Source organism: Nestor notabilis, unplaced genomic scaffold (assembly GCF_000696875.1).
Source record: "Nestor notabilis isolate BGI_N333 unplaced genomic scaffold, ASM69687v1 scaffold3467, whole genome shotgun sequence".
Lineage (NCBI taxonomy): Eukaryota > Metazoa > Chordata > Aves > Psittaciformes > Psittacidae > Nestor > Nestor notabilis.
Window position 1 is genome coordinate 1 of NW_009935930.1, and position 15,625 is coordinate 15,625.

Here is a 15,625-nt window from a genome sequence, read left to right on the forward strand (position 1 = left end):
GCCTCCTCAGGCCGCTGCTCCCCCCCCCAGCCCTGCGGCGTCCTCCGGCACCGGGGTCCCCGTTCCTGCGTGGCCCTTCTGCGCGCTTCACCCGCTCCCCAGCACCACATCCCCGTTAGGCGGCCGGTCGCGGACCGGGGCATTGCGGAGAGCTGGGGGGGATACCCAGGTACAGTTAAACCGGGGCGGGGGTATCAGCATCAGGCTTTCCTGCGCTTCGCTCACATCTCTCCATCGCGTTCCTCATCAATAGGGTGATAACTCAGGCAGTGATTGAGCCATGTGGGGCTTTTTAATGCGTTGTCTGGGAGAGTTAGAAGGGATCGGGTTGAAAGCTGTGCCCGCTGTAACTTTGTGTTTTAATGGGTAAATAGCCTCACTTTTGTTATTCCTTCTGTTATGTCAGAGCCGGGATTACCCTGGAAATCTGTTGGGGCGAAGAATTGCATTTTTGTGCCTTGTGTATTGTTCGGAGTGTCCCCCTGTGCATCTGCTGGTGTTTGCCCTGCAAGAAATTGTGTTAATTTCAAGTGTTTTGTTTGGCGTCTGAATGCAGCTTCTCATGTCAGACTTGTTTGTTTCTCTGGTTTGTTTTTCTTAAAGGGGAAGATGGCAACATGCAATTGAAGGGATGTTTCAGCACTGAAGAGCTGCTTGGTTTGCTCCCCGCGTTGTGACCAGCGAAGGATCGATCACCTTGGTCCCTGCTCATATTCGTGACAATCGGTGCTTTGCTTAGAAGTGGGAAAAGTGCAACTGGGCTGATCGTGGAGGGACAGGATCTGGTTTTAAAAAGCTTGTTAAAAGTAAGTCCTGCTCATTGGTTTCAACTTCCAGCGGGAGAAGAGACAAAGGTTCAACAAAAGTGGGAAATTATCCAAAAAGGAATTTAAAAGAGGAATTTAAACGTCAAAATTCTATGTTCTGCATGTGAAAGGTGTATTTTTTTGGAAGTAAACTAGTGTCCAGTAAAAGTGGTCGTTTCAGAAGTAGCTTAACACCTGGCACAACCTTGGATGTTTCTTGATCTCAGTAGATCCATGTAGAACATGGAAGAACAGGCGTTGATCATAAAGCTGATCCAAAACCAGGTTGGACCAGTTGTCCCAGTGAGGCTTGTGTACAGCAGAAAGAATTTGTTGGGGATCTAAAGTGGAACACTGTTAGAGACACAACTTTTTGTTTGTACCTTGTAGCTAAAAATGTGGGTTTTTAACAGCAAAAAGAGCTTAAATGGAAGAGAGAAGTAAGTCTAAGAACAAATAGGCAGAAGAAGGTCAAGAGAATCAGTACCCTGAGGGAAGGGAGGATTTTAATGCAGGATGTTATAGCAAACAGACTGACCAAAGAGATAAGCAACCCCATATGTGCAAATGCACTGGGTTGTGTATGTAAGAGGAGGGAAAAGAAAGAATCAAATTGGCTGGTGAACCCACCTAAACCTTCAACTTGATGCATTTCCACTGTGAGGTAATAAAATACAGTCATTTTTTTGTAGAGAAAATGAAGGAGTAACTCTAGAAAGGAGAGGGGTAGTAATTTCTTCTAAGTTTTATTAATGGCGTGGAACTGGATTGGTGTGTTTGAGACATGAATGTATTAAAAACTGGCATGAGTTCCCTGCATAATTGTATCCTGGTTTGTGTGTCCCTACAGGTAATCAGATGGGGTGTTATTTATAACAACTGTGTTATTACACTGTGAAATACATATATAGAACTGTGAAATTTCCTTAGACTCCTGTAGCTTTTCCTTGTTTCCTATGAAAATGAAAGAGTATCATTTGCTCTTGCTGAATGTAACGTATCAACCCAACAATTTAGCTGTAGGCAGATCTTCTGATCCCAGGAATGAACTCAAAAGCTGCTGCTTCTGGGGTTGTTATTGTGAGCAGAGAAAGGCAGAGTAAATAAATGCTTAGCAAAAATCATGTTGTGTGTTCTGAAAAGGTTTTATTTTTAAGATATGGAAAGGGAAACTAGATCTATTTAGAGCAGTAAGTTCTATTATGTTCTCCTCCTATACCTTCGCCTTTAAAACCTGTAGATGTTTTACTACAGGACTCATATAGCCGTGCTTAGTGTGATGCACATACAGAGAAGGTGCTTGCTTTCCTCTGCCCCACACCAACAAGCCTGGATATGTTGCTGGAGATGATCACATTGGTGAAGTCAGAAGTGTTTGTAATTCATACATCTGTGTCACTGAAGAGTTTCCAAATTGGGGGTTGCCTCCTCTAAGGACTTGAGAAGAGCTCAGAAATTCCACAGGCTTCAGTGGGAATTCTCTCTGCAGTCGCTGTGTTGTTAAGTGCTTTACTAATGATGGTGGCTCAGGCTATAAGGATGAGTTGTGTCAAAGTGTGTTTGCTAAAGTGAGCAAGGCTGTGCTCTAGGTCAGAGTGTTTTTAACATCAGTGTTAAAAATCAGCACCCTGAGGCATATTCAAACAAATGCTGTTTGAGAGTTTTCTGGTTCTTTCTGCCTGTGTCTTAGTCTCTTAATTTCCCCTTGTTAGTATTAGAGATAGAAAGTCTGCATGTGGCAAGAATTCCAGCAGGCAAGCCAAACTTGTGCTGTTGGTTGCATTTGCAATGGAAAAGGACCTCTGAGCCCAGGAGCCAGAATAATCCTTTGTATAAAAGGGTTCAGCATGAGAGCTGACGTGCTAGTAAAATGTTGGTAGTGTTTGAAGACAGGCAGGGCACATTTAAATTGTCTATTGTGATTTTTCCCCACTCGTGTCAGGTACCAGATGCCAGATCTGCTGCAGTTTGGTTTTCATTGTTTCACTGAGGTGATGTTTTTCTGGTGCTTGTGATCTTTAGAGTGCCTAAAAAGGTGTCTCTCAAAGGACTTCATATACAGCAGCGTAATTCAGTGTGGAAGTGCACATTCTATACCTCACCTTCCTTTATTATTCTTTTAGTTTTAGTGCCCTTGAATATGGGAGGTGCGGTGAGTGCAGGAGAAGATAATGATGAATTAATTGATAACCTGAAGGAGGCACAATACATCAGGACAGAACTGGTGGAACAGGCGTTCCGAGCCATTGATCGAGCAGATTACTACCTGGAAGAGTTCAAAGACAATGCCTACAAGGACTTGGCTTGGAAGCATGGAAATATCCATCTCTCAGCACCGTGCATTTACTCTGAGGTGATGGAAGCTTTGGATCTGCAACCAGGGCTGTCATTTTTGAATCTTGGCAGTGGCACTGGTTACCTGAGTTCTATGGTTGGACTCATCTTGGGTAAATACCTTTTCAAGCATGTTAACTGTTTCTGTTAAAGAGTTCTGAAATTGGGAATGAAGCATTCCTCAAGTAATGAAGCTAAAAGGTAGCTGGGAAAGTAAAGAATTCATTAATCCAAGAGGCCAGTTTATCAGGGTTCTTGCAACCTTCTCTCTGGAGTCAGGTGGGATCTAGATTTCTTCGGCAGTTCAGAACAAGCAAGGATGCAGTTGTGCAGGTGGCTCTGGGATTCCTTCAGGACTGGATGCAAACTTGGGTTTGTTGCCCTTTGAGGGAGGCACTCCTGCTCCTGAGCTGTAACTAGGGCTGCTCTGTGTTTTGTTTTTACACTGTCCTGCCTAGACTGAAACATGCTTGAGATCCTGTTTTAACTCTTGGCAACATACAAGTGGGAATAGTCTCAGAAAAGCAGGTAGTGCATCAGAACTGACTTTGTGACCACATAGGCACAAGGCAAAGCAGCAAAGTGCAATTGCACAATTGCAGTTCACCCTTAAGTATTGTAGCCAGCAGTTGTGCTGCCAGGATAGATGGTAGCAAATGACTGTTGGGTACCTCTTCTCCTCTTGTGGGAGTGTCAGGAATTTTAACTGCTGAAACATTTGTTGTCAGGGTAGAGCCTTGCTCCCATCTCCCAGTTGTGGCTTTCTGCTTGTCTGCTGAGATTACCTGGGATGCTGAGATGTAACTGCAGGGATTTTGAGTTTCTGGAAAAGTTACCAAGTCGGTTCTGAACAAAAAGCATGAGTCCTGAACAACTTCTGCATTTTCCAATGTATTTTTGCTGTCAAATGGTGTACAACGTATGGTGAATATTCCTGACTCCTTTGAGGAGACTTTTTTTCGTGTATCAGCAAGGAGGTATAAAAATAACATAATAAATCCCTCAGAAAAAAAATCTTTAAAGCATTCAGGCTGTTGTTCTGTATTGGCATTTTTTCCAGGTGATCAATTTTACAGCAGTAGGATCAGTGTTTCCCTCCCACAGAGGAATTTCCTGCAGACTTAAGAGCAAATGATTCAAAATCAATCGTGCAAAGCAGCCTCATTTGCTGCCAGAAAGTGCAGGTATAGGGTTGCAATTCCCACTGTAGTACTAAGGTAGCTGACCCTACAAGAGCACTGGCTGACACTTGAGGAGCAATCTGTTGTAGGAAGTAAGCAAGACTCTATTCAATCCTGCTGGTGGTGCCTACATTATCCTAGTGTTTTAAACTTCCAGGTCCTTTTGGTGTTAACCATGGCGTGGAGCTTCATTCCGATGTGATCGAATATGCAAAGCAGAAGTTGGACTTCTTCATTAAAACAAGTGACAGCTTTGACAAGTAAGAACATGGAATGCCTGTTTGGATTCCTTTTGTGTGTTTGGCTTTAGTCATGGCAGTTCTTGCTGCTATGTGGCAGCTCTGGGTCAGGGTAATCTGAGGATTCTGGCTCCTTAGGCTGGCTGAGCTGCAGTGTGTGACCTTCAAAGCTGATGTGTGCTGGGGGGGAGTTTCAGGACTTTTTGCAGTGCTGCTGTTGCAGAGCTTAGAGGGAGCCAAAGAAGGTTACTTTAAAGTAATACTCTTCCAGGTACAACTTGAAACTTGCAGATAACAGTAATAGGTTTGTGATCTGAGAGCATGCATCAGAGAAATATGAACTGATTTCTGTGGTGGCCTAATAGGTTTCATCTGAGGAGAAAAATGGTGTTTTAAAATATGATGGTAGTTTTAGTGGTACTAAAAGTGCTTGGGATTTGATTTATGTTCTTCTTTAGAACCTCCATTTTGCTGCTGTCACAAGTAGTATCTCTCCAACAAGATAACCATTGCCAATAGTAACCTCAGCAATAGAAGTTGTAGCTGTCATATTTTGGACTCAGTCTTACAGTTTGTTCATCTGGGTACCTGATAGTCTTCTTCTCCTGGGAGGAAGAGAATTGAAGTCTAATTACATTCTGGAATTTAAACTACTCAGCCTTGTGCTGTTACTGCTGGGCTGGAAAGCTGCTGCTGAGAGAGCTGCATTTTCTTGATGTTGGCAGCAGACACAGTTTTCAGTGTGGTTGGTGCTTGCACATGGATAACTGGGGGTATTTTTTCAGTCACATTACTGCTGTTTGAATAGGTGTGTTAAGGAATACTTATTTTTCCTCTCTTCAGACAAATATAGCTGTGGAGCAAAAGTGAGCTGAATTCAGGAATCAAAATGACTGGAAAATTGGCATTACTGAGAGCAGTGTCTGCTGGGTGATGCTGTTAGAACACCGTGTGCAGGCACTGTTAGCTGCCTGCTCTGAATGTGTGGCACGCTTTAGAAAAGCAGAAAGCTTCAGCAAGTGTTTAGGAATAAATAGGTGCTATATTGAGCTGCCTCTCAAGATAGCAGGAGAAGAATGGATCTGTTCTTCACCTCCTATCAAAATCAGCCCTTAAATGTAAGGCTTAAACCTTCTGTAGTTTTGGAGCCTGTAAGAGAACTAGAAGCATGATAGAATCATTCATTTTTCTTCTAAACTGCATCAGAAATGCCATAGGCAGAAATTCTTTTTCTGAAGGGTGGAATCACAGTTTTTGAAGCTCATGGCAAAACTTCCACTGGCTTCAGCAAAGCGAATTTCAGAAGCATCAGGTGATAGTTCCTCACAACATCTAATAGCCATTTCAAAGCTTTTGAAAATGCTAAAACCACCCTGTTGAGTGCTTAAAAGACTTGAACACTTGAAACTGCAGGTCTAATATTTGTATTTGCATATTATAACTGAGTCAGCACTGGGTGACTGAAAATAGCTCCTTCTGAAGTTACATGCAAGTCAAGTATGAAATTATATATCATTATCCTTCGAAGGCTTCCATCTGGTTATTCTCACCTCATTGTTGTGTGGTTTTGAGTCTTGTAGCTGTGGTCTAGAATATATGGGCTTCAGAGGAGAAATCCTGTGAAACTGGGGGTGGTTCTCAAGTATGTTTCATTGCTGACTTGTGATATTCTTGTGTGCTGCACATCTTTATTTCCTTTTCAGATTTGAATTCTGCGAGCCATCTTTTGTAATTGGCAATTGCTTAGAGATCTCTCCAGACTGCACTCAGTATGACCGTGTTTACTGCGGGGCTGGAGTACAAAAGGAACACGAAGACTACATGAAGAACCTGTTGAAAGTCGGGGGTATTCTTGTCATGCCTCTGGAAGAGAAGGTTGAGTGCTTTTCTACTTAAGTTTCCTTTTTCAGTGATTCTTAATTGTGATCTTGGTTCAGTCAACAGGTCTTCCTTCAGTTTGCCCTTCTTATGGCACATTGAAGAAAGCATTAAGGGCACCACTTGTCGCTATGAGTGGAAACTGAACTCTGCACGCTTCACAATACTTAAGAAATTCATAGTTCTACCAGTATCCCACATATTTTAATCCGTTGTTAATTACAAGCTTAATTTCATGCTGCAGAGAAGTGTTTGCAAAACTTTGCTCAAGTCATATAAACTAGTGTACTTATTGGCAAAATACAAGATACTACACCCTGACTGGCTTGTGAAGGAGCAAGTTGTCCCTATGTACAAGTGTCAATGGATTTCTTTTAGTGCAAGGTGGGTAACTGCCCTGTGTGTATGCTCAGGATGGTAATTCATATGGTCTTTTCATGCAAAGGTGTGTTCTTCTAATGGACTTGAATGGCTGACCTATCTGTCAGGATAGTTTTGATGAGCAGAGTTTCTTCCCAGTAGGATACTGTGTGGTGAGTTAGTGTAAGAGATTTGAGTTGGAACAGAAATCCAGTGATCTGCAGACTCCCTTCAAGAGTGAATGCTTCAGTGACTGACAGTTTGTCAGTGATCAGATGTAGCTGTTCTAGTCAGACTTGAGTATGATCTGGGAGAGCAGTGTGACCCAAACTGCTAGTGCTCATGCTTTCTTGCAACGGATGAAATCACTTGGGGCTAATCCTTTAAGGAATTCTAAGTTATTTGTTCATATTTCTTGTGGTTCAGAAATCTTATTGCAGTTCACACAATGGACAATAATCTCTTTGTTTTGGTTTAGTTGACAAAGATAACTCGTACTGGTCCTTCTGCCTGGGAAACCAAGAAGATTCTTGCTGTTTCTTTTGCTCCTTTGATTCAGCCCAACCATGCAGATTCAGGAAAATCAAGGCTTGTTCACTTGCGTGAGTACAGACATTGTTGAGTATGGGGGAGGTTTCTCCTGCTGTTTGGCTATCAGCTCCACCTTAGATGTGACATCCTTATGAATCCTTCCAAGGCAAATTACTCCAACTGCTTCCTTCTTCGAACGGTTGCGTAAGTCTTGTGTTGCATCTCAGTCTTAGCTTTGAGGGTGTCCGTGAGGCCTGGTGCAAGGATCAGAATTGCGTAAAATATTGTAAATACAAATGATTTCTTGTGAAATTATACCTAAGCTTTGTGGGATGTTTGATCATTGTTTTTGCACACGCAGACAGCTGCTGCAAGCCTGAATTACATACGGTTACAGTCCCCAGGCACTGTGCCATGGTGATGGCAAATACGCCAGGATTACCTGTGAACAAACCTATCTACTCAAAGGCTCTCACCACCCAGCAATTCAGAATTATCCTGAGCCTGGAATGCTTGAGGGATAAAGTTGTGCAATTTCTGGTTAGCTCTTTGAAATACACATTGTACACAGTGGCCTCAATCTTAGATTAATCCTTGAGTGTAGAGAGGCCTCTTAGGAACACATGAAGACAGAGATACTTCCATAAAGAGATTAGTCAGGCTTTGTTCTTATTCTGGAAAGGTGTCTTTGCATGACAAAAAGCAGCTCAGTAACACTGTACAGTGCTATAAAGTCCATTTCAGCATGTGCTAGCTTGGTAGTGAGACCTGTATATATATTGCATGTAACTTTTTCCTAGTTCCTTCAGGTCACAGGAATGCTCACTTGTCAGTAGAAGACAGGGGATTTTGTTCCAGTTTTAATTCATTTTAATACATGCACGTGTGTGCATCAATAAATTTTGTTCTTTATGCTGCATGAGTTACGCTGTGCATTTTATGGGCTGGCAGCAAGTGCGTGCAGATGACAGAGCAGTCTTCCAACCCATTAATGTGGGAGGTATTTTAATACAATAACTTATTGTGTGCTTCTGTAATTACTTTCACCAAATGGTTTCCAGCCTGTTTTCACCACTAAGGCCAAAGCAGCTTTTGAAGAGCATAAATAGCACTCATGTTTTATAAGTGAGGAACTTGGCAAAGCTGAAGGAACTTCACAATAGAAAAATGATTTTTATGGAAGAGTTAAATAGACTTTAGGTCTAGTTATCTACAGGAGAAAAATTCCTTTAATAAACAGTCACAGTTTCAGTCACTAAGTCTGCATTCTTATAATCTATAAGACATTATATCTTACAATAATTGTGAGGACTTGTCATGAAAATAGGCAACTCTTCTTTCATCCCATTCCTTTCCTTCAGTTAATGAGAGAAATGCATGATTAAATTTTGGTTGGGAAGTTACAATCCAGTTGATCTGAGTTGACAGGGGTTGAATAGAGCTGGTTCTGTAATCCCAGCAGGGAATTCAAGTGGCCTGATTTAACTTGAGCAAATACAACTTCTTCCTGCGAGTGCTCTGGAGTGGGGAGTCTCTCCATATCTGTTCATGGCTTTCCTTTTGTTGCAGCCCCAGTGGCTGTCCGCAGCCTGCAGGACCTGGCTCGCATTGCCATCCGAGGAACCATCAAGAAGCTCATACATCAAGAAACAATGGGCAAAACTGGCAACGGGCTCAAGAGCCCTCCAAGGTTCAAACGAAGACGTGTGCGGCGCCGTCGCATGGAAACCATTGTTTTCTTGGACAAAGAGGTCTTCGCTAGTCGGATCTCCAACCCGTCAGATGATAACAACAACAGTGAGGATATTGAGGATGACACGCAGGAGGAGGAAGACACTAAACCCTCTGAACTAAAGCCAGATCCCCCTGTAAACTTTTTGAGGGAAAAGGTCTTGAGTCTGCCTTTGCCTGATCCCTTGAAGTATTACCTGCTTTATTACAGGGAGAAGTAATTTCCTCCTTCTAGAAAGCTGGAAGCAGGCAGAAAATAAAGTATACTTAGGGCTTGACAAATGTATACCACTTGCTTGCCTGCTAATACGACCACCCAAGGCAGTAGGCTAGCTGGGGAATGCAGCTGCTGTATACTTAAACATGATAGCTTTTATTTGAGTTTCTTCTTTCTTCTCAGTTGTGTGCTATAGTTTTATCCTACAGCAGGGATTCCTGAGGCAGCAAGTTGGTGAAATGCTCAGCTGCTTATGGAAAGCAGGATTTAAGTCCCTGGAACTAACTGCACAGAGGTACTCTCAATCTCATGGCTGCTCTACTGAATTGCAGCTTGTAATATTCTTAAGCAGTTCCCCAAAGACCTTTCCTGTCTGAGCTCTCTCCCACTAAACCTGCCATGTGTTTCTTTTCCATGGTGCGTGTTTAGTGGAGAAGGAGGATTATTAGTAAAAACTGACCTGGCAAATCTTAGTTCTTCCAGTAACCTGCAAAAGCACAACAGAATTCTTGGCATTACCCTTAGGGCATCCAGGTTTTGAATGAGAAGGAAAGCATCAGCTCCCCTTTGGTTGGTCTCAGTTTTGCTTATAAACTATATTTGATTTTTCAGTAAAAGGTAGAAATGTTTTGCAGAATATTGGTTTTCTTAATGGGAAACTCTTGATCTAGTGAATTAGTCTGAGATGCAAAGTTGTTGAGTTTTATTTGGCTTTTTTTATAGCAATAGAGGCAAGTGAAGAACTGCAAAGCTGGTTGGCTGTGACGGGATGCTGGGGTAGGCAGGGTTGTGACTGTTGTCTCTGGGAGTGTTTGCGGAGTAATCCTGAATAGGGAAGAGGGTAGAGAGCTGATGCAGAGCAGTGGGTTTGTGAAACCTGGCTGTCAAAGCAGCATCAGTGGATTTTGCAGTTGTGTGAGATAACTTAAGTCTGCTGAGCTGCAGAGAGTGAAGTGCAGAACACCAGCCTGGGCAGAGTGGTTTGTGTCCTGGTACATCGGCCAAAAGTAGTTGTTTGAGGTTATGTGGAACCTGAAAACAGCCTAGAAAGCCAAATTGATGTGGTTTTTGGGTGTTCATGTGTGTGGCTTTGCTGTGTGGCCTGAACACAACTTGAGCACACACAGTCCATGTACTGTAGGTGGAATGGAGCTGATTGACTCGGTAGGTCATTTTATTCCTGCAACTATTAAGTAGATGTTTTAACAGACTTGTCTAGAAGGACTTTACACTATGCAATTCCATGGATGTGAACTCTTATTTTTATTCCTAAGTCTTCCTGGAATGGTGATGAAAGGAGATACCATGTTTAGAAGAGGAAGTTTTATTTGGTTCAGCCTGTTTAAAACAATCTACCTAAACTGGTAAGGGCTGGAAAGAAACCCTTGAGCTTGTAGTGATGTGAAATACTCCTAAACCTGGGGGAGGGTGTGTGAAAACCTGCTCTCAGTAGGTAATGAAGCTATATTAAGGCATTGCCCCATCAGAAGCACTTAAGTTGGTATCACTTTGATATCTTTTATTGTTTTTATGCTGTCTCCTCATTTTCTGAGGGGGAATGAATGAAAACTCTCTTGCCAAAAACATGCTGGGTTTTCGGTTCATGGTACTGAGTTGCACAACTTGCTTAATGATAAACAATGTTTCTGTGTGGCTTTGGAAATAAAGGAATAACTTGTATGTCTAAAGTGGAGAACTCTTCCTTGATTAACAGGCTTCTTGTGTATGTTTGAGAACATCAGCTGATAATGTGATGTGTGGCTGCTGGCACATAACACATGGGCTTTGGTTTGCCTCTGGTTTCCTAAGTGTCTACTTTGGGGTTAAATGGTACCCAAGCTCTTGTGCTCCCTCAGATCTTAACTTCTTCCCTTGAAATGGGGCAGTTCTGTGGCCGCTGAGCTGATGGTTTCCTGTAAACATGCGAGTAGCCACCTTGTAATTCTGGCAACTGCAATGGATTTCTTTCTCCAAATGAAAATCCTGACTATGGTGGTAAATAGAGGCTTACTATAATCCATGTGTGATACTTCTCTGTGCTTCCCCAAAGGCTGTGGCCTCTTTGTTAAGCCATTTCTGCTGAATGGCCATCATACAGGTATGTGCCTGTCTGTATCATGGCACAGTTTCCATACTCCTGCAAAGTACAGGGTGCTTCCTGCTTCTGGCTGCCAGGTCATCCTTCAGTTTAATTCTTTGGAAGAAGTTGCTTTAAAAATGGCATTAAACTTGAGGTTTGTATCGATAAGCCTTGCTGAGGTGGTGCTAAAACGGGCCAGTTGAGGGAGAATTCCCTTTTATTTATCCCTGTTTGGGTTTTATCCCCATCACACCCCCAGTTCTAAGAGATTCCATTAGATTTTTTCACCAATTTGCCTTTATCACATTTGCTAGAGTTTTGTAGCATTCTAGAAGATAACATAAAATACTGCTATTTTTCCTGGATAAGGTTGAATAAATATATATACAATAAATCTATGTTCTAGCTTGTCAAATTATCCTCTTGTCCAAAAACCACAAATCCAAACATAATAGAGATTTTAAGTGTAACATAATTGTGAAACAGCATTTGCTTATAGCTTGTAAATAAGGGGGAACTATAAATACATCTTCCCTGTGCACAAACACTTGCACTGTAGTTTTGTATGCATACATGGAGGAACTGTAGCATAACTCTTCTTGCATAGTCTGTAAGCTGTCTGGGAATTCTACCTGCTCTGTTACCCTTTGTGTTCCAAGTAGTCTTCACTTGAATTGTGTGTGACTCTCTTTAGGTTCCAATACAGCAGTAAATCTGCAAAGAGAAATGAACTTCAAGCTGCTTTCATCATTAAGTGGAAGAATCTCTGTGTGGAAACTAGAGATGAATTGGCCTGAGGCATGCAGAAGGGTTATGTAATTGAGCCTTTATAAGTGTTTCTGTATCAATAAACCCAGTAGACTTTTTAGCCCTCTTAACATGGCTTTGCATCATGTTGTGATTGGAATACTTTGTAGATAGGAGCTTATTTTCGTCAGTGAAGGTTAAGACACTAGAGAAAGCGCTTAATAACATGGTGCAGGTGCATAGTTTTAGATGAACTCCTCAGAATATAATCTCCCAAAAGAAACCTGCCCATAAACCTTGAGGTAATGGAGTTATGTAAGATGTGTTTTGAAACGAGCCACACAGCACTGATCCAGATCTTGTTTATCAGGATGGTTAAAGAGTGAATTCACTTACCTGGCTGTTAGACCTGGAGACAGCAGATATCAGGAGGTCGCTTAATCCATTTCTGTCCTTCAAGGTATTGCCTAACCAAACGTGTCAGGAGTTTAATGTGTTCTGTATTAATACAGAATGCATTAAACTTGTCTCCTGTGCTCTGTTCCAGTGCTTAATTAATGCAGATTTGTAAGAGCTGGTGTTCCAGGCTCCCATTTCACTACCATTGAGAATGCTTCAGCTGCAATAGCAAACTGATCATAATACATTTAATTAGCAACAGTGGTATTTGCATCTGATCACCTTTATTCTACAGGATTACTTACTGCCTGTAGGATGTGCTTCTTCCTGTCACCCGTGTGATGATAGATGTCCTTTTACCAACGATAACATGAGGTAGTTCTGTGTTAATGTTTTCCTTCATGTGACGCTTGCTGGAAAAGAAAACAACTCTTCTGCTTTGGAAAGCTATGGATGTGTCATACAAAGGGCATCAAGTAAGTTAAATTGGTCCGATAAGGTTTATGTTCACTTTGTAGTAAAATGAAGATCACAATTCCTTGGGGAGTAGTGATGAGCTCCTTGGGGAATCTGCTCCAGTAAAATCTCTCTAGAAGTGGAAGTTAAAGGTAAAACAAGGGTTGGGGGGGGGGAAAACCCCCACACCTGAAGAACCAACCCCAAAACCTCATTGCATTCTCTGCGTTCAGCAGAGGCTGGAGATGTTTAACCATGGAACACAAGTGTGAACTTCCATTCCTGTTGCTTAGGAGTTAACTGCTGGTTCTTGCTCAGAGCTGCACACCCTTTTCTACACAATCTGTCATGTTGATGGAAAATAAGATAGATTAATGTGAGAGGAAGGGGCAGGTGGTTGCCATGTTCTGTGACGTCTCACAGGCATCCCATTCATCAGGGGATCAGGTAGAAGACTCATGGTTCAAGTTCACATGAAGATCTGCTTCTGAGTCAATGTGTAGGTTGCGAAACTTGCCTTTTTGCACTCGAATTATTCCCTGTGTTGCCACTGTTAAATCTGCTTCCATTTAACAGACCCCATTCCTCCAGTGCAGTCGACAAATACCTATCAATCCTTCCAGAAACTGCCACCCACCGCACTGCTGGGCGCTGGAGCGAGATTCCAAAGGCAGTATGTATAGAAGCATGCCTGGTGTGTAGCCCAGCTCTCCTGCTAGCAACATAAATAAACCTGGCAGGGATTATTACTTTGCAGATGGTTTAGAGCTTGGAGTTTATGCACAAGGATGTAACTGGAGGCAGAAGGCAAAAGCCTTGTGTTTGTGAAGTGGCCAGATGTGCTGGTGAAGGTGTTGATGGCTTTCCTAGACAATGGAGCATGGTTTCAAGAGGGCAGTTTTATTTCTTTTCCTATGGATACTTCTTTACAGAGCTGCTCCTAAATAGGTGTGTTACCTTGTCCTATCAGAGTCCCGTGTGTTTGGGGAAGGGGTGAGTGACATGGGGAGCAACCAGGCTGGAGGAACACAGGACTGAAGTCTTGAAGAGTTCGCCGTAACCCGCGTTGTCTTTCCTGATGCACATGAAGAATGCTTTTCTAATGCACTTCACTTCTCAAACTAGAGTTAAAAGTTGTCAGTCGCCCGGGACAATGTGTTCTCAGCTACCAGTCGTTAGGTGGCTGCTGGAGCGGGTAACTCGGCTTTATACAACCTGCTTATGTGAAAGGGTTGGGTGGCCACTAGAGGACACTCTGCTCCAAACCATGAGTTGGGTCCGGAGGGGTTCGGGGAGGAGTTTAGTGAACTTGCTGAGATTTCAAAGCGGCATTGGGGCAAAACCCCCAATGACTGCCTGAGGGTTGGATGCAGGAACCCGCAGTATAATGCACTTTCATAGCTTGGGACAAAATGTAGGTATTTTATCATCTATGACATGAAATCTGTAAGTGAAACCCAGCACTCTCTTCCCAACTGCTGAAGTGACAAAGAATCTGAAGGGAGAAGAGAACTGGGGAGGTTTAAATGTCACTCTTACTGTTTCGTCACATTATGTTATAGTTTACAGTATAAGGCAGATGTGGGGTTGGTGGAAGCTCTCACTTGATCTTCCAGGTAACGTGGAATGGTGCCACGTTTGGAATTCCTTAGGTCCTTTATATCCTAATGAGCATTAATGCCTCACTCCTAAACCCACACATTTAGGATCTTGTGTAGTGATAACTCCAAACCTAAGACAAGCTGTTTTCACTCTAAGCTTTGTTATAAGAGTAGAAGGTGATTAATTTAACTGGAAATAAGTCCTCCCTTTTGCATCTCAATTTTATCACCCCGTGGGAGGAACAGACCGAGGTCTGCATTTTCTATAGTTCAAACTCAGTTGATTTCATCGTTTCTTCCCCTCTTCACCCCTCAATTGCCTTTAACCTGTCCAAAATCCTGACGTTTTTCCAAATGACATCCTGGTAGAAAGAAATTCTACTCGCTAAAAAGTCTTTTACTCTGCATGAGAAACTTTACACAGTGCATAAGATAAGGGGGATTTGTCTTTATTTGCAGGTTATTTGCCTCTTTTAGGGACCTCCTGTTTAAAATCACTTCTCTGTAGCATTCCACACTCCCATCAGTGTTAGAAACCTATTTTTGCTGAACATTGTAACCACATGTATTAAGAGACAGCCTCTATCCTAAAACTCTCACTGCCTGATATGTTTGATAGGCTGTTAGAAAAGATGCTACCCTTAGTTTGCAGAGTGTGCATGAGAAACCTTGACCCCGGCCCATCCATGTCCTAGATCAGCCCTGGACGCAGGCTGCATGGTTGTTGCCCATGAAGGTGCATTCAGATGTGCCTGAGGAGAAGGTGAGGAGTTAATTCACTGTTCAGAATAAGAAAGGAGGCCAGAATAAATCAAAGCTTAGAGTTTGTATTTCAGCGCCTTAATTCCAGAGGGGTGGGAACAGCGCGATCTCCAGTGATGTACATCATGGCAGAGAGAGGGTGGGCGGTTGGTCTGTCAAACTGCCTTAATTTAATTGCAAACACATGCTGATGAGTCCCCTCCTCCTGGACCTCGGGGCTGGGAAACTTTTTTTATCAGCTCCCTGCAGCTCAGAATTGAGGCAAATACACTCCAGCAAACATGATGCTGCTCAAAACTGCCG

General features: G+C 42.6%; 1 protein-coding gene across 2 annotated transcripts; it reads left to right on the forward strand.

Moving 5' to 3' along the window:
• Positions 1-2,933: 2,933 nt before the first annotated feature.
• PCMTD2 (protein-L-isoaspartate (D-aspartate) O-methyltransferase domain containing 2) lies at positions 2,934-9,281 on the forward strand. Of its 2 annotated transcripts, none has more exons than XM_010018061.1 (5): positions 2,934-3,253; positions 4,479-4,581; positions 6,264-6,435; positions 7,277-7,400; positions 8,899-9,281. In XM_010018061.1, exons 1-5 carry the CDS (start codon positions 2,947-2,949, stop codon positions 9,279-9,281), a joined length of 1,089 nt encoding a protein of 362 aa, XP_010016363.1. In that variant the 5' UTR covers positions 2,934-2,946. The 2 variants fall into 2 exon arrangements, with proteins under 2 accessions (XP_010016363.1, XP_010016364.1); XM_010018062.1 differs by having other exon boundaries at positions 7,358-7,400.
• Positions 9,282-15,625: the final 6,344 nt, after the last annotated feature.

What these genes read in the sequence shown, in the direction of transcription:
- PCMTD2 (XM_010018061.1), top strand. Translation starts at nt 2,947, where the DNA reads ATGGGAGGTGCGGTGAGTGCAGGAGAAGATAATGATGAATTAATTGAT. An exon ending in TATGGTTGGACTCATCTTGG is followed by an intron (nt 3,254 to 4,478) that starts GTAAATACCTTT and finishes TTAAACTTCCAG; the next exon opens with GTCCTTTTGGTGTTAACCAT. An exon ending in ACAAGTGACAGCTTTGACAA is followed by an intron (nt 4,582 to 6,263) that starts GTAAGAACATGG and finishes TTTCCTTTTCAG; the next exon opens with ATTTGAATTCTGCGAGCCAT.